The 27,839-nt window shown below is 44.8% G+C and overlaps 1 protein-coding gene across 1 annotated transcript; it reads right to left on the bottom strand.

Moving 5' to 3' along the window:
* Positions 1 to 299: 299 nt before the first annotated feature.
* GASK1A (golgi associated kinase 1A) lies at positions 300 to 23,995 on the bottom strand. Its single transcript, XM_035129483.3, has 5 exons — positions 23,516 to 23,995; positions 9,033 to 10,445; positions 3,386 to 3,508; positions 1,645 to 1,748; positions 300 to 702 (listed from the first exon to the last, which is right to left on the bottom strand). Exons 1-5 carry the CDS (start codon positions 23,516 to 23,518, stop codon positions 492 to 494), a joined length of 1,854 nt encoding a protein of 617 aa, XP_034985374.1. The 5' UTR covers positions 23,519 to 23,995; the 3' UTR covers positions 300 to 491.
* Positions 23,996 to 27,839: the final 3,844 nt, after the last annotated feature.

Below are 27,839 nucleotides of genomic sequence, written 5' to 3'. Positions count from 1 at the left end.
AGAGATTGGCCTTTCCACAAACAATTTAGCAGTGGTACAGTGGTACCTCTGGTTACGGACTCAATCCGTTTCGGGGTGCCATTCACACCCCGAAAAGTCCGTAACTAGAGTGCTTCTGCGCATGCGCACGTGGTGAAACCCGGAAGTAGACACTTCCGGGTTTGCCACATTCTTAACATGAAAAAACGCAACCTGAAGCGGCCGTAACCCGAGGTATGACTGTATGTGCAAGAACCATACACTATAAAACAGAAAAGGTGATGTGGGATGATTCCTCAAATCTAAATACAACAGACCCATTTTGTCACACATTTTTTATAAAAAAAAATTTACCGTAGCTTTATTTTCAGAATTCACATATGACAGAAGTTACATAGCCAGTCAAAGGCCTGTGTGTCTGCTGGCAGATCTGGGCACAGAGGTATTTTCACAGACAAAGCTCGAAGACTCCTTTTTGTTGCAGGTGAGCGTGTCACCCTTGTCAAGAAAGACTAAAGCGAGGGTTCTTTTGTGACGGTTAAGTTGTGCTCCTGAATATACCGAAGCAGAATCTGTCCTCTCCTGTCGATGGTTTGGAGCCAATGCTTCATTCCTTCACGTCCCCCCTGGTTTCCCCAGAATTCCTCATCGAGATACAGAGATTGCAAAAGCAGGTTTTGCAAGCATCCTGACTTGAGCACAGTCACAGCTGTCTCAGGAAACCTGACCAAAAAAAATTGAAAGTTGTGTTTTTTATAGACAGAATCCCATATGTGCATGAAGGCAGCATACGAAGCAATCCAATCTGCTCCCTGGGATCTATTTATTTTCCGCCCAATATTTATCGAAGGATTAATTTCATCCAAATCTCTAAATTTCTTTTTTTTTATTTCTAGATATTTATATAATTATCTTTAAATACGTTAATATTCTTAGCTGTTAGCCATACCCCCAAGTATTTAACTTTTTTATATAGACACAAGTCGGAAACTTGTTGTAGATCCTTTTTATGTTGTTTTGTCATATTTTCCACCAAGAACTTAGTTTTATTTTTATTTAATTTGATACCTGCTATCTGTCCAAATTCCTGGATCCTCTCCAACACTTTTGGTAAACTGTTCTTAGGATCTTCTACCATAATCACAAGGTCATCTGCAAAAGCTTTTAATTTATATGCTTTATTTCCTACCATTATTCCTTTTATTGTATCATCTGCTTGTATCTTTTTTTGCCAGGGTCTCTAATACTAATATAAATAATAATGATGACAGGAGACACCCTTGCCTTGTCCCCTTCATTATTTTACATTTTTCCGTGATCCCATTGTTCACAATCAGCATAGCTTGTTGTGCTGAATAAATTGCCTCAATAACTTTACCAAAAACCTCTCCAAAATTCATCATTTCTATCATTTTCTTCATAAAGGCCCATGAAATATTATCAAATACCTTTTCTGCATCTATAAACATTAAAGCAACTTGTTTCTCATTTCTGACCTTCAGATTATTATTATTTATTAGATAGGAAAGGATATTTGCTAAACCATCTCCTCCTCAAAAGGAACAGGCTGTCCTAGTTGTATCATCAATATTTTGGGTACCGTGGGGAGGAAGTGTTATTGAGCTTATACAGCCCACAGGTAATATTTGCCAATGCCCATCTTACCCGTCTATGCCTTGCAGCAGCCTGAAGTTCAGTTTTGTGTCTGGGTGGTGCAGTCTGCCTGCGTTGTCAATAAATACTAAGTGTGAAGGCTTGCTCCTCCGGATCTGGAAAAGAAGAATCAACTGAGGACACGGGTGCATGAATGTGAACAGTCTGTTACAGAACATTTTGGGAAATGTTGGCATGTTTGCCCTACAGCTCGGTGCTTTATGGCCATTTTTATGTGTGCAGTAATATCCTCCACAAAGCAATTATGCTTACATTACTAAATGCAAAGTGGTCCGTAGCCGCAGAAGTCTCCCGCTTCCCCCAAGAGACTTCGTACTTCATCTTCTTTCATTCCTATTTTCTTTAATCCAAAATGTTTACTTTGACATTTAGGGCCAGGGGAGAAGTTTTAGTAAGAAGCAATAATGCATCGCCAGGCTAGTCCACAAATCACCAAGTGTTAGAACAGAAACTCAGTAGTGTTAAAAAGGGCAAAGGATTGTGGACATAATATACAACTTTCATCATGGGAGAAATTATGGAGGGAGGATTTAAAATTCACAGCATGCTGCACATTGAAAGAAAATTATATGAAAATGATGTAACATTGGTAACTGGCTCCTACTAGACTAGCAAAAATGTATAGAACTGCTACAAATATATGTTGGAAGTGTAAAGAGAAGGAAGGCACACTCTACCACATGTGGTGGACGTTGAAGATGACAAAAGCATATTGGGAAATGATTTACAATGAGTTGGGAAAAAAATATAAAAAATTCCTTCAGTAGCACCTTAAAGACCAACTAAGCTTTTATTTTGGTATGAGCTTTCATGTGCATGCACACTTCCTCAGAATACCAAAATAAAAACTTAGTTGGTCTTTAAGGTGCTACTGAAGGATTTTTTTTTATTTTTTGCTTTGACTCAGACCAACACGGCTACCTACCTGTAATTGGAAAAAAATGTTTAAAATAACTTTTGTGGAAAAACCAGAAGCTTTTCTATTAGGAATTCTAGGTCCAAAAACACCAAAGGAACAGAAAAGACTGTTTATGTACACTACAACAGCTGTGAGGATGTTATTGCCCCAAAGATGGAAGGAAGATAAAATACCTACAAGAGAAGAATAGCTGGTGAAGATGATGGACTATGGCAAAATGGCAAAAATGGCCAGGAAGATCAGAGATCAAGAGGATAATAAATTTAATAAAGAATGGTGAAAATGTATAAGTTACTTAAAAGAACACTAGATTCAGGTAGGTAACCGTGTTGGTCTGACACAGTCAATATATATATAGCACCTTAGAGACCAATGAAGTTTGTTCTAGGTATAAGCTTTCTTATCTGAAGAAGTGTGCATGCACACAAAAGCTTATACCAAGAACAAACTTAGTTGGCCTCTAAGGTGCTACTGGACTTTTTTTTTATTTTTATATATATTTTAAAAGAACACTGTAAACAATTAAAAACATTGGCAGGATTTAAAAAAAACACTTGCAATGTAACGAGAACTATGTTGAGAATTGAGTGTTAAGAAAATATGGAGAACATTATATGATGCAGTTGGAAAAGAATAACACTGGAAACCATGGAGGGGTGGAGGGAAGTCCAGGGATTCAGAGAATCCTATGTGTATATGATCATGATTTATTTGTGACGTTAACTGTCAGAGCTAAATATGAATAAAAATATTTTTATATATTAAAAACGTGTTAGAAGAGAAACAAACTCAATTCACAGTGAAGTGGCATACCAAGATATGAACCAAGACCAGCTCGGCAGGGTTTTGGCACTTCTCGTGGAGCATTTCCTGAACACAGGGCTCAGAAGGATCTGGCTGAAAGCCACAGCAATATCGATCCAGGCGGTCGTGGACCTGCGGGAGATGCGGAGGGTTCAGAGGCGTTAGAATTCTGTATCTGTAATGTCGGACAGAGACCTTTCCTTGTACGGAAGACAAATATTTGCTGGTGGCTGGCAGACAATCTCTAGGTTGTTTGTCCTTGGAGACTGTGTGGTCTAGTGGACTGCAGAGTAACCTATGCTCTGCAGCCAAATTCCCCATCAATCGTAACTGCCCAGTTAATCACACTTTCAGCCCCATCTATTAAACAAGAATGTCGATGGGAACCAGGCAGAGGGCCTTCTCAGTACTGCCTCCCAATTGAGGTCGGAGCCACAGGGAGGCAAGCAGCGAATGGGACGGGCCTTTGGGGCTGGGACGGGGGCACCTCCTCCTCGTGGCCTGAGAAGGGATGCCCACGCACAACCCGACCTTGGGCTGGCCGAGAGGGAGGGCGCTTCTGCCGCCCACCGAGGAGGGAGGGAGGAAGAAGAAGAAAGCGAGAAAGCATTGCTGGAGCCACATGCGTTGCCCAGAGCTCCTTGCTGCAAGGACAGGGGGCCAAGGCGACACAGCAGCCCTCCTGGCTTTGCTTTTCTCCGCCTTATCTCTGCTCCCAGGTTGGGGCTAGTTTGCAAGGAGAGACTCCCTTGATTAGATGCTGGCCGACGAAAGGACTGGACATTGCCCAGTCCACCAGGGAAGCGCAACACTTGCCTGGAGCCGGCAACCCACGCTACGACCCTGGCGACGGGCACCTCTTGAGGGCACGCCAGACCGTGAGAGGTTGGCCTACCAGGCTGTTTAGAGCATAGCGCATCCACCTTTCCCAGGCCTGGTGTCATATATGATGGGAGATGTTGGCTAAAAGTAAGTGCAGGGAGGACACACTGAAGCCTGTGCTTTGTGAAATGGGCCACGTATTTCAGTCACCCTGCAAAGCAACAGAAAAAGGCATCAAATGCCAAGCTTCCGATGCCAAGGAAAACTCAGGAGTGCATTGGAGCGAGCTCCCGGTTCTTCCTCCCCACCCCGCTGAATTCAAGTCAGGGTTACTAAGCAACTCCACCCCCCCCCTTGCAACCCAGCTGAGTTCAAACCTTGATGGCAAGGAAGAAGCGTTGCCCAGCTTAGAAATACCAGTAGGAATTGAGGGGGCTCGGCCACCACCCATTCTGAAAAAGCAATTGTCTGGTAAGGTTGGAGGCTGCTGAATAGGCCAGACCATCTTGGCTGTGAGTGCTGGAAGACCTCATCTGGAGTCTCTGACTGACTCCAACTACAAAAACGGAAGCTGATGAAAAGACTCTTGGGGGTGGGGGGGTTGTTTTGTGGGTTACGTGAAGTGGGGGTCAGGAGCCAACTCCTAGGGGCTGAGGTCCCTTTGGCCCCCAATAAAGTATTTCAGGGGGCTCCCCCCCCACACAAGTTGATGGGCATTGCCATTCAAAGAGTGGGTGGGTACCACATCTTGCGATTGGGCTGGGCTGGGCTGGGCTTTCCTACCACCCCCCAATATTTTACTCAAGTTGGCACCCTTCGGTGAGGGTTGTTGCTGTCGTTGCTCTCGGTTTTCTCCATCTTTATTTCAGATTTTGCTGCGACTCGTGCAGAAACGGTTCCGTTTGGTTGCGTATTTTTTTAATAAAAAATGCTTCATTTATTGTTTGTGAGTCCTGTTGCGATGGGGCAGTTCTGCATTTGCTTCATGTTGCAAGTCGCCTCGAGCATGGTTTGAACCGCATGCTCCAACCTGTGCAGTTTAAATGAGGCGTTGGTTTCTGGGGCGATTTCGTAACATGAGAAAGCACCGTTTGTTCTCTTTTTCACTGTACCGATAAGTCTCGCCATTTCAGCAGATGGCACGTTAGCGGAACATCTGAAAGTGTGAGAGTTGGCAGCCGTTTAATGATGGTTCAGATTTCTCGCATTCTGGGGTTGCCAAGGGAAATACTGACACCTTCCAAAAATTATCCGAGAGCCACCATTACACAGTTGGTGGCATTGAAATTAACGCTCTTGCATCCATCCCTCCATGGATCTGTACAGTATATTGTTCTTAAGTTTGGACAGGGCGGGGAGCAGGCGAAGGTAATGTGTATTTTATGGCTCTATCGGGAACATAGGAAGCTGACACCTGGGAATTTCAGCCTGAATTATCCCCAACATAAAGGACTCTGGGTTTTTTGGGAGAAAGTACTTTCAAACATATTCCCAATTCCTTATGCATTTTTTACCTTAGCTTCCCCCCTGTCTAAACGCTGTCTCCCTGTTGCTGGTTGCTCAGCAGCGTCCTCTAGTGTCATATTTTAATAACACATTGTGAACATTAAAAATAGGATGTCATGTGTCCATATACAGGTGAAACTCGGAAAATTAGAATATTGTCAAAAAGTGCATTTATTTCAGTAAAGCAACTTTTTATTTTTATTTTTATTTTATTTTTTTGCAAATGCACAGTAATAAAACAAATAGTTTCAATAATACAAAAATAAACATTGCTATTACATTTCATTAATTAATCAATTACATTACATTTATAATTGACCCGCCTAACGACAAATAATTACAACAAATAAAGGCTTGACATATCTTGCTTTGCATGTCATGCATCTATCTCATATATTGGTTTCACCTTTTAAGTTGCGTTACTGAAATAAATGCACTTTTCGGTGATATTCTAATTTTCCGAGTTTCACCTGTATGTTATCAAAACCATTCCTTAACATTAAAAACCACGAGTGTAAATCTATGCTTGTGGCCAATCTCTTTTGCAATGCCTCTGTAAGGTTTTTCTTCTTCTTCAAAGAATAAAACCTTGTTCTCCCTTGCATTCCACACTTCACGCAACTCTTTATCTCTACAACCCTTAGTACCTGCCAAAATAAGTATTAAAATACACACACCGAGCAAAAAAAAAAAAAAAAAGTTTGTACCTGGAAGAAGCAAAGAAATTTTGCAATGATGCCAAACCCCAATTGCTGCATATTAACTGCCCAGATAGCCTGGCTATCCCTGTTTACTTCAACAAAACTTGACAGGTTCAATGGGGTTTGGGGTCCAAACTAGATGTCAACATAGAAGTTGCATTTAAAAGCATTCCTAGTGTTATGCTGCTGCTGGTTGGAAGTCATGGGGAGATACTTAACACTTTCCCAGGGCCGTCCTTTCCATTTGGCTTAGTGGCGTGGTGCGCCAGGGCGCCTCCCCATCTGCTGGGGAGCCCCAGCAGCCCCGCGCATTCCTCATGTTCAAGGCGGTGAGCGAGGCGCTGCTGCTGAAGCAGCCTAGCTCTGCCACTGCCTCTCCTCCGCACTTGCAGGGGGCGGTTGACTGTATTCTCCGCCGTGCGCTGTTCCCGCCACGCCCCTCGCAACAGCAGGCTTGCTAGCTGCCGTTCCAACGGTGCATAGCAAGCGGGGGGGGGGTGTCGGAGGAATTTTCCACCACACTGCTGGATACCCTTAAGGCAGCCCTGCTCTTTCCCTTCTGTCTGCTTTTCAGCTCGAAACCTCGCACCCCTTTCCCCAGCCACAAAGCTACAGAGAAAAGCAGAAAGGGATAATTTGGGGGCGCAAATGAAAAATAAGTCTATTGGTGTTTTTTGTGCTGCAGTTTTTGGAGGATAGGTTTGTCGAAGCGTGTGTGCACCTGTGCTACCTGTAGCACAATCTCATATGGAAACTGGGGCTGTGAGAACTGCCAGGTATTTCAAATCAAGTCCTGAAAATAGCATCTGCTTTGTTGTCGTTTTTTTAAAAAAATCACCCACAGCACTCTCTCTCTCTCTCTCTCTCTCTCTCTCTCTCTCTCTCTCTCTCTCTCTCTCTCTCTCTCTCTCTCTCTCTCTCTCTCTCTCTCTCTCCAGGAGATTTTTCTTGGCAAGGAACCCTTATTCCTGTGGAGAGCTGTTCACAGAGCAATTGGAATTATATCAGCGACTCAAGGTGTTAAAAAAAAAATTCAAAACCACAACCAACAGTAATAGTCTCTCTCTGTGCAGTTTAGGATGGATTTCCAACGAGCGCAGCTGGTCTTTGGGAAAACATGTGAAGGAGCCATATATTAAGAGAGCGGCAAATAATAAGATTATGGGAAAGTCTTGTGCTCACATTTAATAATGGAAAAGCTCTCTCATCTTGGTGGGATTTCTAAACGGCTCTGCAAAGAGTTATTAGGAACACAAGCCATCAAGAGAATGTGGCTTGGTTCTCTGCATGAGCAAATCTCTACAGGTCAGTGCACTTAAATCAAAATCTCGGCCCAGCATGGCATAGGAACAGCAGAAGGTGCCTTATACTAAGCCAGGCCATTGATTCTTCTTTCATTTTTTTTTACGAAGTAATAATCATAAATAAATAAGAATAAAAATGTGCAACCCACCACCAAGACCACTCCATTGTAACTATCCAACTTCCCAAAATTTAAACACCTCTTGTGATGGTTTGACCCCTGTCCGTTTTAACAGTACAAATTCTACAAACACCCTCCATATCTTCTCATCTTATTCCCCATCTTATCTTAATGTCACGTGTTAATTTATCATTAATAGCTATATTCCACACCTCTTTATACCATTCTACCATTTTATATTCTGCTTGTCCCTTCCACTTCCTAGCTATCATAATTTGTGCAGCTGTCAATAAATTTGTGAGCAAAACAGCCAAGCCAAGCCAAAGCAATTTTGGCGGACTTAAAGATGTTCATTTGTCGCAAATTGATTCTAAAGACCATGCAGCGCAAATTTTAAGTGATTTGGAGCGTTTGTATGGAAGCATCAAGAAGTGTTCTCGTAGAGAATTGACATGTGATATTCCAAGGCTTAAAATGAACTCTAAAACGGAGTTTTCAAAACATGTGAATGAATTTATGGCTGTACTCATAAGGAGCACAATTCGGCCTCTTATCATGACTTGGCAGCCAGGGCCGGTGCTAGGGCTTATGCGCCCTAGGCAAAATCACCTTCTGGCGCCCCCCCGGGCACATGCGTCATGACGCACGCACAACGCCGCTGACGCCCCCTGCGTCCCCTCCATAGGCGGGAGGAGCGCAAGCCAAAAGTGCAGCGAGCGAGCTACGGGCGCTGCCGCCGTTCGCTCGCTACAGCCACTGAGGAGCTCACAGCGTCCCCTCCATAGGCGGGAGGGCGCTGAGCTCTCCTTTTGGCTCGCGCTCCTCCCGCCTATGGAGGGGACGCTGTGAGCTCCTCAGTGGCTGCAGCGAGCGAGTGGCGGAGGCAGCAGAGGCAGCAGCAGCAGTGCCCATAGCTGAAGGCTTCAGCTACGGGCGCTGCCGCCGCCACCGCTCACTCGCTGCAGCCGCTGAGGAGCTCACAACGTCCCCTCCATAGGCGGGAGGAGTGCGAGCGCGCGCTGTGGGAGGGCGGCGGTGGCGCGGGGTTTTTGCGGGGCAGGCTGGCCAGCGCCCCCTCCATTTCACGCCCTAGGCAACTGCCTAGTTGGCCTAAATGGACGCACTGGCCCTGTTGGCAGCTGCACTGTTCAGGAAAAGGAAGGAAGGAAGGAAAGAAGGAAGTTTGCTCCACCACAAGGTTTACCTGCAAGAGAAAGTCAAAGAGGGCCAGTTTGGCCCATTCCGAATGCAGGACGGTCAAACATTGTCCCTTCCCAAGAGATGTTCTGGAATCTTCCATGCCACACCGTTGCCTCAGCAGCTCCTGGTACTGCTTCCACCCTAGAGCAAAAGAGTTCTGGTCGTTCCCGGGATCATTCAGATGTTGTATGTCAGGGGCCCACCATACGATGGGTCTGGCGGCACCGTCGGTGTATTTGTAAGGTAACAGGGGACTGCTGAACTTCCTGGCCACTGCAGGCAGGCTCCGGTGTAGCCCCAAGACTCTGTCCAAGTGGAAAGCCAGAACCTCATAGAGGTCGGTGGGCCTTTTGATTACCCCACACAGCCCATTGGAACAGAGTCTTTTGGCATCATGGGGAATGCCATCTTGGCTGGGCGAAAGGACGACCTGGAGTATTTGCCCGTGGGCAGGGATTCGATGTTTGCTCACAACTGTGCCATTGGCAAGGAGTTTCATCTTCTCCACATCGTCCAGGGTAAACCACGGTAGGGCATTCTCGCCCAACCTCAGACTGCTCTCTCGTCTTCCAGAAAAGCCGTTGGGTTGGGGCTCCTTGCACCACTGTGATTTCTGCAGCTCCTCCGTGTCTCTGGCCCAAAACGGAGATGGTTCTGGGTTCTGAGAGTTTTCCATCGGTCCCCCAATGCCTGTCGTGCTGCGGAACGACTTTCTGCCTGAGGTGATGGCTTTGATTATACCTGAGCGTTGATGTTCGGCTCCAGCTGCCTGCGCATCTGAGTTACATTGTTCCTGTGAAGAAGTTCGCTGGCCTGTGGATGCACTCTTGAGATATAAAGGCGCTCCAAACTCTGCATCTCGGAAAGGATGAGAGGACGGAGCCAACTCCCTCTGCGGTTTCCGACCCACCACTTTCTTAGCGCCAAGAGAGGAGCTCAGATCTTTGCTGGCAAAAGGGACATCAAACTGTCTCACATTTTTATGGTCAGTCATAGAGGGATAGGCTTGGAGCCGGAGTTCTCTGCTGCATTCGGAGATTTTTGCTGCGATGTTGTGTTTCTTAACCTGCCCCTTTGATTTTAAACCCCTAAGATTTCGCCCAGCCTGGCTCTTCTGCTTGCGGGCTGAGCTGGGGTTTGGCAGAGTTTGTCTTCCCTGATGGCTGGGCCATTCCCAGCGGCTTTGACGCCAAGCCTGCCAGGCAATGGGGGCAGTGGAGGGTGCCCACAAACGCTTGGGACGGGCAGCTTTCCCTCGAGGCTCATTCCCAGGCAGGTATCGAAAATCGGACTTCTTGTAGCTGTTCAGGGATGTCGACGAGAAACTAGTAAGAGCCACCACAGACAAGGCGAGCAAGAAGCAGAAACCAGTCACAGGAGATTTCTTTAGCCTCATTCGATACCATGTTCTCTGGGCCTGTGGAATTTGAATAAGAAAAAGAGGGATTTTTTGTAATATAGACATGGAAGCATGGGAACGATTGCGGAAGAGAGATATAAAATTTACAGCATGGTACGGTCTAAGATAAAATTACAGTCATGCCTCAGATCCTGAATGCCTTGGTACTCAGACGTTTTGGCTTCCGAACGCAGCAAACCCGGAAGTGAGTGTTCCGGTTTGTGAATGTTCTTTGGAATGCCCGATGCAGCTTCCTCAGCTTCTGATTGGCTGCAGGAGCTTCCTGTAGCCAATCAGAAGCCGCACTTTGGTTTCTGAAGGTTTTGGAAGTCAAACGGACTTCCGGAACAGATTCTGTTCAACTTCCAAGATATGACTGTATATGAAAATGATATATCAATGGTATCTAACATTGAGTAAATTGGCAAAAATGTATAAAACTAAATCAAATAAGTGCTGGAAATGTAATGAGAAAGAAGGGTCTTTTTATCATATGTGTTGGTCTTGTAGTAAGGTTCCTGGGAAATGATATATAATGAAATGAAAAGGATGTTTAAAATAATGTTTGTTAAAAAAACCCAGAAGTTTTTCTCTTGGGAATTATAGGTATAGAACTACCTAAATTGTATAGAAATTTATTCATGCATGCAACTACAGCAGCAAGAATGTTACTTGCCCAAAATTGAAAAGAAGAAGTCCCAGCAAAGGAAGACTGGATACAAAAGCTTATGGAATATGCAAAAATGGTGAAACTTACCAGAAGAATCAGAAATCAAGAGAACAAGCTTTTTATAAAAGAATGGAAATGGTTTATTAAATATTTATGGACAAATTGTAAGCAGATAAAAACACTGGCAGAATTACTGTAATAACCTGCAGCTACATAAGAGTATATATTTAAAGAAGATAAAAAAATAAGTTAAGTTTATTTGGATATGCAGAAGATATTAAAAATAAATTTAAGGAACCGCAGAAAGAGGGGGAAGGAAGTCAAGTTTTAAAATGTCAAAATGACTGTAAAGACAATGAAATGTATATATCTGAAAAGTATAAATAAAATTTTAGAAAAAGAAAGAAAAAGAAGGATTTGTCACAAAGGCAAAAGTGGGCAGAGTGGTGAATGTAACTTACTATCTTTTTTCCAGCTATCTTTTATTAAGTTTCAACATTTTTAACATATACAGTCATAACACAATTTCATCTTTTCTCTTATTCTTGTCGACTTTTTTTTACCATGCTTTCCCCCTCCCCTTCTGCTGCCCCCTATCTTCTTGCGGGGTAGGTGCATCTAAAATACTATGCAAAGGGTTAATGCTGTAGCATAGCATCTTGTGATGTCATATATATACTGAGCATAAGGACACAGGTGGCGCTGTGTTCTAAACCACTGAACCCTGACTGTGTTATCTTGTAACATTGTGATTACTTAGGTGAATAGATGGAAGCAGGAATCTAAGGAGAATGATTCCCGCTTCATATTTCTGTACAAGTGTAGCGATGTATCCTCCAACTTTTCTCTGATGAAAATAATAATAATAATAATAATAATAATAATAATAATAATAATAATAGGTAAAAAGGTAAAGGACCCCTGGACGGTTAAGTCCAGTCAAAGGCGACTATGGGGTTGCACTGTGATGGAAACCAGAGCGCATGGAAACGCCATTTACCTTCCCGCCGCAGCGGTACCTACTTATCTACTTGCACTGGTGTGCTTTCGAACTGCTAGTTGGCAGGAGCTGGGACAGAGCAACGGGAGCGTACCCCATCGCAGGGATTCAAACCGCTGACCTTCTGATCAGCAAGCCCAAGAGGCTCAGTGGTTCAGACCACAGCGACACCCGTGTTAATAATAATAATAATAATGGTAACACTGAGAAGGATCAGGAACATACCAGAGAGTAAATTCTATTGAACTCAGTGGGACTTAGTTCTGAGTAAAACTGCTTAGGATCGCAGTGTAAGCCTGCACAATCTTTACCCAGTTACCTGGGAGTATGGTCCATTGAATACAGTGGGACTTGCTTCTCAGTAGACAGCGTGAGGCTCCATTTACAGTAAAGGAATACATGCATTTCCTAAGAAATAGCTGGCTGCCGAAGCATTGCGACTAAAGAATTTAAAGCGGATTGGTGACTTTTCCCTTCAAAATAATAGGAAGGGCTTTGGACTCCGACTTCACCAGTTCCTCCGTTTGGGGCAGGAATTGTATTTCAGGAATTGTATTTTCAGTTTTTGCACCACTTTTAATTGTTCTCCACAAGGGGAGGGGAGGAAACAGGGACATTCCAGGATCAAATCAGAAACCGGCACAGCTTCTGTAATTCTGGGATGGTCCATGGAAAAGAGGGACACTTGGAGGGGACCTGTAATTCATACCAGCTTGTGTTTCCAGAGTAGTTTATCATGCTAATGAGCACATCTGAGACCATCCAAGAATGGCTTGTGCTCTCGGTCAGGACAAAGAAGTTTGATTACCTGACAGGGGAAACCAGGAATTTGTAAATATTTCCATTGTATCACTTTTTTAAAAAAATAATGACGAGCATTGTTTAATCTCACATTAGCTTTGGTTGAATTTATGGAAAGTGTTTTACTTATTGGAGAAAATGTACTTAGTACTTTCCTTTCTTTTCTTTAATTTAATTTTTTAATTTGAATTTCATAATTACAAAGATACAAAAATAAAAAAATAAAAAATCAATGAATAATAAATAATAAATACATATTAATTAATATACATGAAAAGAATCAAATACCCAAAAGAAAGAACAAAAAACAATTTGTTCCTCCCCAATAATTTCTACCCCTACAATCACCACCACCACCCACCCCATAGTGCTTTCCAGCCCTTCTTATATTGCACAATTATGTTCTTTATTCATATACTGTATATACCTGTATCCATACTTTCCCTTTTTAATATTCCCTTTTTAATATTCATTTGTTTGAGCCTTCACAAATCTGCTGAAAGATCAGCCTTCTCTACAAAACCTCTACAATGTATTTCCATTGTATCACTTGATGGGTGTTGTTATGTATTCAGTGCTCTGTGTTTGCCTGAGCTTGAGTCTGGACTAGACTAAGGATTCTGAGCTCCTGTGTTCTGATTCGATACATGATGTCCAATCACAGAGCATTTCAGGATTTGGGCCTCTGCCATTGGCCCTTAGACTCTGAGTTGTGATTCGCAGCTTGGAAGTTTAGACAGCGAATCACGTTGGGAGTGGGAGTGACCCAGGCCTTCAGGAATGTATAAAAGCAGCTGCTTTGCCCCTGTTTCCGAGTTAGGTAGTTCAATATAGGTTCTTGCTGCCTCATGGGAACCCACCTACATTTCAATGGGTGTGAGGTAGAGGGCAAGGGATAGATGGGGCAAACCTGATTAGCCGGTTTCTGCCAGGAAAAAACCCCTCCCTGTTTGTGACATATCTATGATGTATCCATGATGCTTCACTAAGGGTGTTGTAGGTACAAGGGAAAACTTATAAAAGTAAGAGCATCCTTTTGTTCAGGGATTCTTCCTGCTTCTTCCATCTGGTGGGTGGAAGTCCTGTTGCAATAGTCTTTTGAATAAAGATCAGGCCTACAGGCTGCTGTTTTGCTCCGATATTCTTGTCTGGTGTCTTTGTTTGGAAATCCAAGTGAGCCCAAAGATTTTCCTATAACACCTTTAAGCAGACACCAGCACGGCTAGGCTCCAGGAACTGAGCCTTCGCAAGCGAGCAAACTCCCAGCCTCGTTCTTGCGCATCGCAAAGCTTCTTGTGGGCTCCCCAGCCTCCTGGCTGAAAGACTGGATAGAATTTCCTGCCCCGAAAATAACCCCTAAGCAATATAATAGCTGAGCAAAGGGACATGACAGAAGTCTCTGCATCAAACCTGAATAAAATTAAAGCAAAGTGTCCACATTGGGGGACTCTGAATCCAGCAACGCTATGGTACCTGAACAAACTCCAAATGAGGCCTTTTCTCCATCTGTACCTCTTGCTCCTCAAAGTCCCTTCCTTATTATTATAATACATTCTCTCCAGGACCTTTGCTGCAAGCTTGGTCTCGCATCGCGAAAAACAGAACCAACATAAATTGCGAGGAGATGCCAGAAATCTGCTATTAATTTCCTTGTCGGCTCCTGCTCCGATCTCTTCAGAGGCAGCGAACATCCTCTTCTTGATGTATTCCAGCACCTCTCTCTCTCTCTCTCTCTCCCCCTTCCAAAGACAGTGATTGACAAGATCGCTCCCTGTCCTGGTTAAATGCCATGACGATGGAATAAAATAAATAAATAAATAAATAAATATATTATTCCTTGTGTGTGTGTGTGTGTGTGTTTTCATATAGGCTGCAAATGCAGAAAAGTACAGCAAAGAAATTTACTGTAGGGTGGCCACTTAATGCTTTGCCGGGGGGGGGGGGGGAAATGCATCACTTTAAATAAATTTTAAAAGAGGGTGCAGACTTACTTATTTATGCAGAGTAGGTTACTGTCCAGGTGTTGACTATTGGTGGGCAACATCAAGGCTTCTGGTCTCCCTTCTTACAGTTTTTTTTCTAATCTTTTATCTTTTGTTGTTGTTGTTGTTTAGTCGTTTAGTCGTGTCTGACTCTTAGCACGCCAGGCACTCCTGTCTTCCACTGCCTCCCGCAGTTTGGTCAAACTCCTATTCGTAGCTTCGAGAACACTGTCCAACCATCTCATCCTCTTGTAGCCTTATTAGCTCATAAGGATCCTTAAGTTGCGCCCAGGCAGGGACAGGGACAGCCAATAACGACACCGAGGGTTGAATCCAGAGGAAGACTTTAATCTCTAATTAGAGAGACTCTTGGTGATCCATATTTCACGACAAGAGTAAAGAAACACAAATTTGCAAAGATTCTTATACACTTCTTGGGCTCCTTTCCCCCTCCTCTGTAAATGTGCGCACACAAGGGGGTCATAAGTTACAAATACATATAAGGATCTTCCTGTGTCCGGTTCTTCTCATAAACACATGCTGACTCATGCTTACCCCGGTAGCATCCTCAAGCAGCCTTGAGTGGGGGCTTGAGTTCCTATCTATCTTGCCTGCTCTGTGCGTCAGACTGCTAGCATCAGACTAGACAGTCATCCGGCCTTGGTAGCTAGCTGTCGAATGTTTTCATTACACTTCGGCCTACTTTGGTACAGAGGCACTGAGAGCATCCACGGAATATGGGGGGGGGAGGGGGCTAAGCCATACACTCAGAATTATACAATGCAGGCAATGCAAACTATAGGATCAGATCTAGCTCAATAACATTATTGGCAAATCTCTCCCTTCACTCTGTCGTCCCCTTCTCCTTGTGCCCTCCATCTTTCCCAACATCAGGGTCTTTTCCAGGGAGTCTTCTCTTCTCATGAGGTGGGTTTTTCAATCTCAGAGCAGACATCCCTTCCAACAGAGGATGCCTTCAAACAGAAGTCTGTCCTCTGTAAAGTAAGGCACATGGTCACCCCAAATTGCTGGAACAACTATGCTTTAGCACAGGCGTAGTCAACCTAAGGCCCGTGGGCCGGATGCGGCCCAATCGCCTTCTCAATCCGGCCCACGGACGGTCCGGGAATCAGCATAGAATGTGTGCTTTTATTTAAAATGCAGCTCTGGGTTATTTGTGGGGCATAGGAATTTGTTCTTTTTTTTCCTTCAAAATATAGTCCAGCCCACCACATGGCCCACGGCTGGAAAAGGTTGCTGCTGACCCCTGCTTTAGCAGATCTACTAGGAGCAAATGTTTCCAGCCTGCTGCTTTATGCTACAGACTCCAGCTCCCCAACCTTATACTGTACTCAACACCAAGGTCTCACAACAAATGTAACTGATTTGTAAGAAATACAGTCGTACCTTGGTTTTCAAACAGCTTAGTTCTCGAACATTTTGGCTCCCAAATGCTGCAAACCCAGAAGTGACTGTTCCAGTTTGTGGACTATTTTTGGAAGCTGAATGCCTGACGGGGCTTGCTGCAGGAGCTTCCTGCAGCCAATCGGAAGCCGGGCTTTGGTTTCCAAACGTTTTAGAAGTCGAACGAACTTTCAGAACAGATTCCATTCAACTTCCAAGGTACGACTGTACTGTGCAACCAGAAAAAAAGGACAAGGCATGTAATTTTGTAAACCAAGAAAATCTTTAATAAAAATATTTTTTTAAAAAAGAAAATAAAAAGAAAGAAAACAGTTTGCAGTTTCCAAGCACAAAAATACTGCTTTCTGGTTTGTATCCTCTGGCTTTGGTGAGTTTTGGCTTGAATCCCTTCTTCTCTAGGCCGACCACCCTCAACAAAATGCAATCCGCTGTTCTTTCTCCCCTTTCACAAATGAAAGATTATATCTTAGAAGTAAATGCCTTGTGTTGATTCTGGCACCCAATATCAAAAGGCTAAAGCGGCTTAGCGGTTGTGAAGAAGATGGTGTGGAGATTGTGGGGGGGGGGAAAACAACCCACAACTGTCTTGTTCTGCAAGCACATGCTAAACATTTCCCCTCTAAAACGCCTGCCTGCATCAACTCCACACTGACAAAGGAGAGAGATGTTTTTATTTTATGGGTGAAATTCAGCCCTGTGCCAAACCCATACATATGGTTTTGATTGCTGGCGTGAATACAAGAGAGGTGGGACAACAACACACACACACACCCCGGAAGTTTGGAACATCCCTTGGAAAGGGAGCATAGCGCTGCATGTGTTGCTTGCAGTTTCAGTTCCTGGCATCTCCACTTAAAAGGATCCGGTTGAAGCAGGAGATGGGCAAATCCATCAATATCAGTTTCTCTCAGTTGCTGGTTTCCCCAGACTTAGGTCCAGTTCCACACATTTCCACATCAATTTGCAGGGTGTTCTTTTTAAGACTTCGTGAAAATTCACCAGCACTTCAGCACAAATCTCCCCTCATATACATGTTTGCATGCAATTTGGACAGAAAGTGGTTTTTGTGGGGGGGGTGGGGGGGTTGCATGCTGTTTTCACTAATTTATGCATCCTGAAGCCCATTTTACCATACTATATTCTTCTTCTTTGGCGATCACTTGTAGCCGAGTAAAATTGTCTTCCATGAACATGGTCTTAACAGTGAGTCCATAAGTGACTGTGGAGGCCAATTCTGGATCCACACGTCCTTCCACAGTGGGGACATTGGTTTCCAGGTAGGAGTTGACCACGGTGAGGGTTTGCCAAGCGTGCCTTCCTCTTAGCACATTTCTCCCTTTTGTCCTGAGTTTGAGCATCTTCAAAGCCCACGACACCTTTGGAAAAGGCTATTCTTCAACTGGAGCACTTGCAGACCAGTGTTTCACAGTTGTCGGTGTTTATACTACATTTTTTAAGATTTGCCTTGAGAGAGTCTTTAAACCTCTTTTGTTGACCACCAGCGTTACGCTTTCCATTTTTAAGTTCGGAGTAGTTGCTTTGGAAGACGATCATCAGGCATCCGCACAACATGACCAGTCCAACGAAGTTGAAGTTGAAGAATCATTGCTTCGACACTGGTGATCTTTGCTTCTTCCAGTACACTGGCATTAGTTTGCCTGTCTTCCCAAGTGCTATATACACATTGCTTGTCTGGAAAACAGCATTGCAAAACTTGGGGAAGTGTGATTTTTGAAGAGTGGCCAAGTTTTGCTTTGTGTATTGATTCAGAAAGTGTAAATTTGCCTTTAAATGAGGACTGCTTCTAATCTGTTGCTGATCCTGAGGTGGGAGGCGATGGGAAAGACCTTACCCGGTGCCTCAGAGATCTGGTGCCCGTCAGATGGGAATTCCCTGAAGGAATTTCCTTTGCTTATAAAAGTAAAAAACAGAGGTGTGTAGAACCAATGAAAGCTTGTGCCTTTGTGAGAAGATACAAAAAAGACTTTGGTGAGATTCTAGGAATTCAGCACGGAGGAGAAGAAGAACTGCCACTAGGCAGTTGAATGTGTATAGGTCCTTCCATCCCTTTCCCCACTTCCATGGCCCCGGACATTGGCAACCCACACTATGCCACTGGCTCCAAGTTGTCCCTTGTCAAATGTTGGCACAATTACGCTACTTAGCTAAGGAAAGAGAAAAGCAAATGTGGGGTGGGAGAGAGGGTGGGAGAAGCAGAGGCAACCATTCCTTCCAGAGAAGGAAGCTGTTCTTTAAAAGCACGGTAGCCCAGAAAACAGTCCACAGTTATTTGCACCCAGACTGACACTGTAGTTGCTTTTCTTTTGGGGGGCGTTGCCATGAATTAGGCCTTGAGAAAGAAGTCAGAATGCAATGAGCTGGCAATCATCTTGTCTGGATTCTCCATCAGCAGAGGCTGAATGAAGTCGGAACAATTCTAGGCCGAAGATCCCGCACGGAAGGAACCACAGTCTTGTTTTATATTTTTCTTTCTTAATGGGATTACCAGCTCTGACTCCAAACGGCTTCAAAAGCTGTCGTGTGCCTCCTAAGATTTTGCAAAGTCGTACTTTGTCATTTGTTTTTCTGAAGGAAAAAAAATGCTTTACATATTTAAGAGAAACCTCTTATTTTCACACCGCATACAAAACCGCAAAACACAGATATTCAGTTTCTTCAAGATTTGCAGTGTGCTAGTTTGTTCCTCACAGGGGACAGCATCGTGTTCCCTCGAAGGCATGCAAGTCAGCAGATATGGTCTCCATTTTCTTTCCCCCAAGGAATGCATAATGTGCATTCTTTAGATTCCGAGATACGCCAGATGAAAGGAGTGGAATTAAGAGTGGGGATCCCTGCAAGTCGCTTGGAGTTTACTTTTTGCACAAAAATGAAAGGGGGGGGAAGCAACTATAATAAATCATCATCTTTAAAGGAGACTTCCCCCCTTAAAAAAAAAGGAAAATAATTTCCACTTGTTCTGATACCCCATTGCTGCTGCCGTCGAGAGAAAATAACAGCAAAAAGCCAACACACATATACCCCAAATCACCACTCATGAAAAGGAGAGTCACCTCTCCAATGTGGCTGTGTACATTGGCCACGATCCCAAAGTCTACGCAAACGCAGGTTTCCTCCAAGGTCATCCCTGACCCAGTTCCTGGCCTGGCTTGGCTTGCTCCCATGAGTCAACAAGCCCACTTTTCCGGACACTCAAGAGGTTAAAAAGTGGGTTGTGGGTTTGCCAGTTTCTTGAAGTGAACTGAATTGGGAGTCGCTGCCGCTGCGGAAACATGAGAGAAAGGCCCGAGTCCACAGGCAGACTAGAGATCTCTGCTGCCGCCATTTCCGCATGACATCAGCAGGGTTTTTTCGGCCGCAGGCACAAAGCATGAGCAGAACCAGCCCTATCATTTGAGACTGTGGGCAATCGTAATTGTAACAGAATATTTTGAGCAGCCAAGATTTTTCTGCCGCTGACCGAACAACAAGGAGTGAAGACGAGCACCATCCTATGGGAAACGAATGGCTCATGGTTAGGGGGACATCATAGAGATAGAAGGAGAGGCACCCCACTTTCTGGGTAACACCCACAATGCCACAAGAATGAGCAAGGTAAGTCCTACCCCACTCAGCAGTGGGTCTTGCCAGCCATGTGGCCCAATGGGTGGGTGGCTGACCCAAATACACAATGAATGAATGAATGAATGACTGCGCACATATACTGTACTACAAAGATCAGATGTGCCAAAATAGCACATCCAGCTGCCTAAATAGGTGTGGTGCAGGTTTGCCTGAAAAGACTTAGGTTAGAAGAAGAAGAAGAAGAAGAAGAAGAAGAAGAAGAAGAAGAAGAAGAAGAAGAAGAAGAAGAAGAAGAAGAAGAAGAAGAAGAGTTTGGATTTGATATCCCGCTTAATCACTACCCGAAGGAGTCTTAAAGCGGCTAACAATCTCCTTTCCCTTCCTCCCCCACAACAAACACTCTGTGAGGTGAGTGAGGCTGAGAGACTTCAGAGAAGTGTGACTAGCCCAAGGTCACCCAGCAGCTGTATGTGGAGGAGCGGAGATGCGAACCCGGTTCCCCAGATTAGGAGTCTACCACTCTTAACCACTACACCACACTGGTTAGTTGCTTCTTTAAGCAACGGAGAAAGTCGGCATGTTGCACGCTGAAAGAAAACTATATGAAAAGGATGTACCATTCGTATTTGGCTCATAGTAAGTTAGCAAAAATGTGTAAGACAAGTACAACTACCTGCTGGAAATGAAAAGAAAAAGAAGGCACCTTTCATCATATGTGGTGGTTGTGTAAGGTAATAAAAGCATTCTGGGAAATGATATATAATGAAATGGGGGGGGAATGTTTAAAATAACCAGAAGCTTTTTTATTAGGAATTGTAGGTACCAGCACCCCAAAGGAGCAGAAAATACTTTTTATATATGCAACAACAGCTGCACGGATGCTTTGAGCCCAGAGATGGAAAGAAGACAAAGTCCCGACCAAAGAGGAATGGCAAACCGAGCTGATGGACTATGCTGAAATGGCAAAACTGACCAGAAAGCTCAGGAACCAAGGGGACAAAAACTTTAAGAAATAATGGGGAAATCTGATAATATATTTAAGAGACCACTGTAAGCAGATGAAAACATCAGCAGGATTTTAATAACACTTGTAATGTAACAAATACTATGGGCAACATGAATAGATAAAAAATACGGATTATGAAATAATATGCAGTTGAAAATGTTGGCAATAAGACCCATGGAGGAGATGGGGGAAGTCTAGAGATTCAGAGAAATCTCTAAATGTGGATATTTATTTGGTATTGTTATAGGTAACTCTACGCTTGTTAAATCAAATAAAAAAATTATTATTATTTTTAAAGGAGAAAGAGCCATCCATCACACAATTGACAACTCTGGGCCAGCTCCATCCAAGAGTGCCAGGCTCCCTTTAATATGCAGGCGGCATGTCTGCATCTGTGCTCAAATGTGCAACCTTGCACATATTTTTGAAACCACTACAGCTCTCTCAGACAAAAGGGGAGGGGGGGCAGGCTCAGCATTCTTGTCCTCCAAGAGCCTCTACTGCTAAAACAATTCCCTTTTCGCTGTCTTGCTAACACCTAGAGTCGGGAATCGGTAGGGATCCTTGCCGCGAGTGCCACCCTGTGTTGTGCTGAGGATTACTTGGAAAGTTGAGATCCTGGCCAGTAGGTGTGGAGGGAAAGAATTGGCTCTCTGATTGACTTCCTGGACGAGGATTCCTAGAAGCTATACTGGAACTAGCTCACATAGTAATGCCAAGAACGTCAGTTGGCTTAAGGAAATAGTCACAAATACTCTCTCTGAAGGAGACTTCCATCTTTCCTTAAAAGTAAATCAACTTTATGAAGTTTTGTGGAAGGGAGAAGGATGGTTAACCGATGCTTGCATTGCAGCACTCGACACTGAAAATCACTGAAAAAGGGTGGAAATATTTGCACATGGGCAGAATCTTGGAAAAGGCACAGTCTTGCTTCCTGTGTTGGCAGAGAGCAAGTCTTGGGCGGGTTCAAAACCCAGCTCACTCCTGGAGCACACTGACCAGCCTTGGGACAGTCCATTTCTCAGACTAGCCTACCTCGCAGGGTTGTTGGGAGAAAAAAACAAGAGTGGGCATACCATGAATGCTGCCTGAGCTCGTAAAAGTGGAAAGGATTTCTCTCGCGTGAAGGCATTTTGTAGACTGAAGCTACAGCTCTATTGGGGCCAGCCCTGCTGTCGGACAGAGTCGGGGGGGGGCTGCCTCAGGTGACAGACACTGAGCGAATGGCAACAGCCCTCCATTCCTCCCGATTTCCCTGTTGCCCTCAGGTCAGGGCCGGCCCTATGGCCAGGCTGGGTGGCGCAGGGCACCACGGCGCTGGCCGGCCGGTCCGCCGCGCAGCTGCCCCCACGGCAACTGTGCTGTGCCGGCCCACCCGCCGCACAGCAGCGCCTGTGGCAGCCGCGCTGCGCCCGCCCACCGCGCTGGGAAACGGGGCGGGGGGGCGCCGGAGGGATCCGTCGCACCACGGCGCCAGGGGCGCTTAAGACGGCCCTGCCTCAGGTATACCATCCCATTGTCAGTAAGATTCCTCTGCCAGGATGGTGGAATTCTCTCTATGGCCTGGGGTAGCAGGTTCCTCCTTTGCCTCAGGCAGCAAAATTCCTTGAGCTGGCCCTAAATCCTGTTCAGTGGTACCTCAGTTTACGAACTTAATCCTTTCCAAATGTCCGTTCTTAAACAGAAAACGTTATTCAACTGGGGCGCACTTTCCCTAATGAGGCCTCCTGCCGCCGGTGCCCTTCCACCGTTCGGATTCCGTTCTTAGACCGAGGTAAAGTTTGCAAAGCGGGACACTACAGAGTTTGTAAACCAAATCATTCGTAAACAGGACTGTTCTTAAACTGAGGTACCACTGTAGAGTGGTACCTCGGTTTAAGTACACAATTGGTTCCGGAAGTCTGTACTTAACCTGAAGCGTACTTAACCTGAAGCGAACTTTCCCATTGAAATTAATGGAAAGTGATTTAGATGACAAACCTAGACAACATCTTAAAAAGCAGAGACATCACCTTACCAACAAAGGTCCGTATAGTTAAAGCTATGGTTTTCCTAGTAGTGATGTATGGAAGTGAGAGCTGGACCATAAAGAAGGCTGATCGCCAATGAATTGATGCTTTTGAATTATGGTGCTGGAGGAGACTCTTGAGAGTCCCATGGACTGCAAGAAGATCAAACTTATCCATTCTGAAGGAAATCAGCCCCGAGTGCTCACTGGAAGGACAGATCCTGAAGCTGAGGCTCCAATACTTTGGCCACCTCATGAGAAGAGAAGACACCCTGGAAAAGACCCTGATGTTGGGAAAGATTGAGGGCACAGGGAGAAGGGGACGACAGAGGATGAGATGGTTGGACAGTGTTATCGAAACTACGAACATGAGTTTGACCAAACTGCGGGAGGCAGTGCAAGACAGGAGTGCCTGGCGTGCTCTGGTCCATGGGGTCACGAAGAGTCGGAAACGACTAAACGACTAAACAACAACAGATGGGTCCACGGAGTACTTAAACTGAAAGTACTCAAACCAACGCGTACTTCAACCGAGGTATGACTGTATTTGGGAGTAAGCAACACTGAACACCATGGACTTCCTAGGACTGCACTTCTAGAAACAAAACTCTTACCATGCTCAGATGGACGGTTTCCTTCCTTTGACTCCCACCTCCTGTCTTTACCTCCGGCAGAAGACCCCGGGCTCGGTTGCCTCTTTTGTTTGCCCATTAATTTCTCATCACTCAGCTGGAGGACCCCATATGTTGAACTTCCCAAGAGCCCAGAGCATCAGCCGTCAATATCTGTGGTCTCTCTTCATTTCTCGCTCTCTCTTGCAGTTACTTCAAGGTGCTTTCCCAGCCGCCACACTTTGTTGGGAGAGTTTGGTTTGCAGGCTGAGCCTCTTACTCCTCTTTCAACCAAAAAAAAGAAAGAAAGAAAAAAGAGGAGGGAGTTGGATTTTCAAAAAATGCAGCCTGTGAATCTCTTGCTAAACTTTCCAGGTGCTGCTGTGGCTCGTAGACGTGTTCAGGGGGACCCTGTGCAAATAGGGAAAAGATGGTTCTGAGCCATAGGACGAAATGCTGGCTGAGCAGCCAGCCAACTTAGTTGCTGAGTGTTCAAAGTGTGCCAGGACTGGCAGACTTGTGGGAGGGGGATCAGAGGAAGGGGGAAGGCCTGCTCACATTGCAGAAGCTCTTTTCACAATAAAAGCCTTCTCGGATTTCTCTTGAAACACTAAAAGCCTGAGCCGCGAGCCTTAGTCCTAGGGGGAAGCCGGCCAGGTGCTCCTCTTGCGCAGAGTAGAGAAGTACACTGAGTTGTTTGTGGCCAAACAGTTAGCCAATGAATACTAGGTTGGACAGAACGCAGAAGAGGGTCGAGGAGGGAGGCAGTATGGCGCAGTGGTCAAAGCAGCGGTTCCCAGCGTTGGTGGCATTGCCCCCAGATGACTTGGGTGGGTGCTAAGAAGCAAGGAGATCAACAGTTATCTCATTGTGCAGTTATCTTATGCGCAGTATCGTTTGTTTCTTTGTTTGTTTTGTTTTGTTTTCCAGTTGCCGTGTCTAATAAAGGGACCCCTGACCATTAGGTCCAGTCGCAGATGGCTCTGGGGTTGCGGCGCTCATCTCGCTTTACTGGCCGAGGGAGCCGGCGTACAGCTTCCGGGTCATGTGACCAGCATGACTAAGCTGCTTCTGGCAAACCAGAGCAGTGCACGGAAATGCCGTTTACCTTCCAGCTGGAGCAGTACCTATTTATCTACTTGCACTTTGATGTGCTTTCGAACTGCTAGGTGGGCAAGGGCCGAGCAACGGGAGCTCACCCCGTCGCAGGGATTCGAACCGCTGACCTTCTGATTGGCAATCCCTAGGCTCTGTGGTTTAACCCACAGTGCCACCCACGTCCCTGTCCAGTTCATTATTTCTGTTGTGCCTCCCAGCATTTCAGGTTGCTATGCAAGCATATAATATTTGTACACCCGCAAGCCCACGATTTCTTACAGCTGCCGCTAGCGAGCTTCTGTTCGTTTTCACCCTCGTCATAATTATTCCTATTATCTTTATTATTGCTATAAGCTTGGGAGGGGTGGGGGTTCAAGGCTCCCCTAAATTCTGGGATCCGGGAAAGGGTTCGAATTCAACCAAGTTCTGTGTTAGTTAGGTGAGATGTGTCTAGGATCTCAGTGTTCCTGATCTGAGCTGGGAGGGGTCAGTTTACAAGGGCTAGCAGACTTGGGAAAGTGGGGTCAGAGCACTGTGTGGGTTGACAATTTGAACCCGGGACTGTGGCCGTGGGAGAAGCTGGACCCTCTTGGAGTGTAATGCTGGAAGCCCCTCCAGCTCAGGTGGTGTATATGTGTAAATAAACCATATATAATAAAGACACTACAGTCTATGCCGTGCCTCATTTCCAATCCTGCCTTGGACCCCTGTACTCTCCCACAACACAGAAATTGGGGTGGCACGTAACATTATTTTGTAGGAGCAGTGTTTTCCCTTTATTTAAGGCTATGAGTAGGTTTCGTTGATAAAATTCACAACAAAATCGACCCACAGTCTTAAGAGGGATCCCATCCCTCAAAGTATTTGTCATCGTTTAGTCGTGTCCGACTCTTCGTGACCCCATGGACCAGAGCACACCAGGCACTCTTGTCTTCCACTTGTCAAACTCATGTTGGTAGCTTCGAGAACACTGTCCAACCATCTCGTCCTCTGTCGTCCCCTTCTCCTTGTGCCCTCAATCTTTCCCAACATCAGGGTCTTTTCCAGGGATTCTTCTCTTCTCATGAGGTGGCCAAAGTATTGGAGCCTCAGCTTCGGGATCTGTCCTTCCAGTGAGCACTCAGGGCTGATTTCCTTCAGAATGGATAGGTTTGATCTTCTTGCAGTCCATGGGACTCTCAAGAGTCTCCTCCATCACCATAATTCAAAAGCATCAATTCTTCGGCGATCCGCCTTCTGTATGGTCCAGCTCGCAAATACAAAGTAACATTGCTTCTTGGGGATAGCTCTCATGTCCTAAATCTTTTCTGGCAACAGATTTTTTCAGTGTCAATGTTCCCTGGAAACTGTTGCTGCAAACATGCCAACCCCCCTGGTAGAAATTAGGCACACCGATATGCAAACTGGGAACTGGAAATGTTGGGCGGTTTGAAATCAGTAATGATACAATGGGCAAGGGATAATGGATATAATATACAATTGGCACCATTGGAAAAACTATGGAGGGAAGATCTAAAATTTACAACCTATTGTATGTTGAAAGAAAATTATATGAAAATGATGTGTCGCTGGTACCGAACTCCTACTAAATTAGCAAAAATGTATAGAACTGCTACAGATATATGTTGTCCACATGTGGTGGACGTGCTAGAAAACAAAAGTATATTGGGAAATGATTTATAAAGAGTTGAAAATATGTTTAGAATTACTTTTGTGGAAAAAACGGAAGCTTTCTTACTAGGAATTTTAGGTTCAGAAATACCCAAGGATCAGATGGGACTGTTTATGTATGCTACAACAGCTGTGCAGATGCTATTTGCCCAAAGATGGAAGGAGGACAAACTACCTACAAAAGAAGAATGGCTGATAAAGATGATGGACTATGTCGAATTGGTGAAAATGACCGGGGAAATTGGAGATCAAGAGGACAATAAATTTAATAAAGAAAGGGAAAATTTTATAAGTTACTTAAAAGAACACTGTAAACAATTGAAAACATTGGCATGATTTTAAAAAACCACTTGCAATGAAGCGAGAACTATGGTGAGAACTGAGTTTTAAGAAAATATGGAGACTACGATATGATGCAGTTTGAAAAGAATAACTATGGAAACCATGGAAGGGTGGAGGGAAGTTCAGGGATTCTGAGAATTCTATTTGTAAAATGATTATGATTTATGCATGATGATAACTTTTAAAAGTGAAAATGAATTTTTTTAAAGAGGAAATGTTGGGCTGTTCTTACACTAAACAGCTCCCTCCTGTCCGCCACGAATCCCATCGGTCCCTTGATGGTCAGGCAGGATGGACAAACACAGGCATCCCCAAACTTCGGCCCTCCAGATGTTTTGGACTACAATTCCCATCTTCCCCGGCCACTGGTCCTGTTAGCTAGGGATCATGGGAGTTGTAGGCCAAAACATCTGGAGGGCCACAGTTTGGGGAGGCCTGGACAAAGAGGTGCAACTGGGCGAGTCAAGCTGAAAGCACTCTTGTTCCTTCCTCCCATCCTTGCTCCTGTCCTCGATACAATACGGCGCATCAGTCTTGTCCCAGAAAACAGGCTGGCTTTGCCCGCCTCACCTCCCCAAGGTCTCAGGCCTCGGCCGCCTTTCCAGGTGTGCCAAAGAAAGACAGAAAACAGAGCTGCCTATTTCATTTCTGCGCCCGTTCCATTATTCTCCTCGCCACGGACTGTGAGCTTTAGCCAGTTTAATGATGTGAAGCATTAATCGTTTAATCAATGAGGGTCAGTTGTAATCAGTGGGGCAGCAAGTTGAGGGCACGCTGGTTATTTATTTGTTCGTTTTGCTTTACAGCATTAAGGAATCAGGGAGAAATCGATGTGGGTTCATGCACCCCTGAATTTCTGCCCTCTACCAGGACAAAGTGTACACTAGTAGCAAGAATTGTGGAAATCTCATGCTCATTGGCTACATTCAAATGAAGGTAAGCTACTGCATATCAACCTAAGCAAGTTGTGCTTCCTTTTTCTGGTTATTTGTCTATAACTTTTGATAGAATACAGATAATCAGCGCTTTTTTCTGGTGGTACGCAGGGGTACACATACCCCTAAACATTTTGTGAATCTTTGTACTTTTGTCCACTTGCTGTATTTATTTTCCCCAATTTGAACTATTTCAAATTTTCTTGAGTCAAAATGAAAGTACCCCTAAACATTTTTTTAGAAAGAAAAAAAAAGCACTACAGATAGTTGAACAAACTGTG

This window comes from Zootoca vivipara, chromosome 11 (assembly GCF_965207765.1).
Source record: "Zootoca vivipara chromosome 11, rZooViv2.hap1.1, whole genome shotgun sequence".
NCBI classification, from domain to species: domain Eukaryota; kingdom Metazoa; phylum Chordata; class Lepidosauria; order Squamata; family Lacertidae; genus Zootoca; species Zootoca vivipara.
The sequence above is the reverse complement of the archived record's forward strand: the minus strand, read 5'-3'. Positions and strand labels throughout refer to the sequence as shown.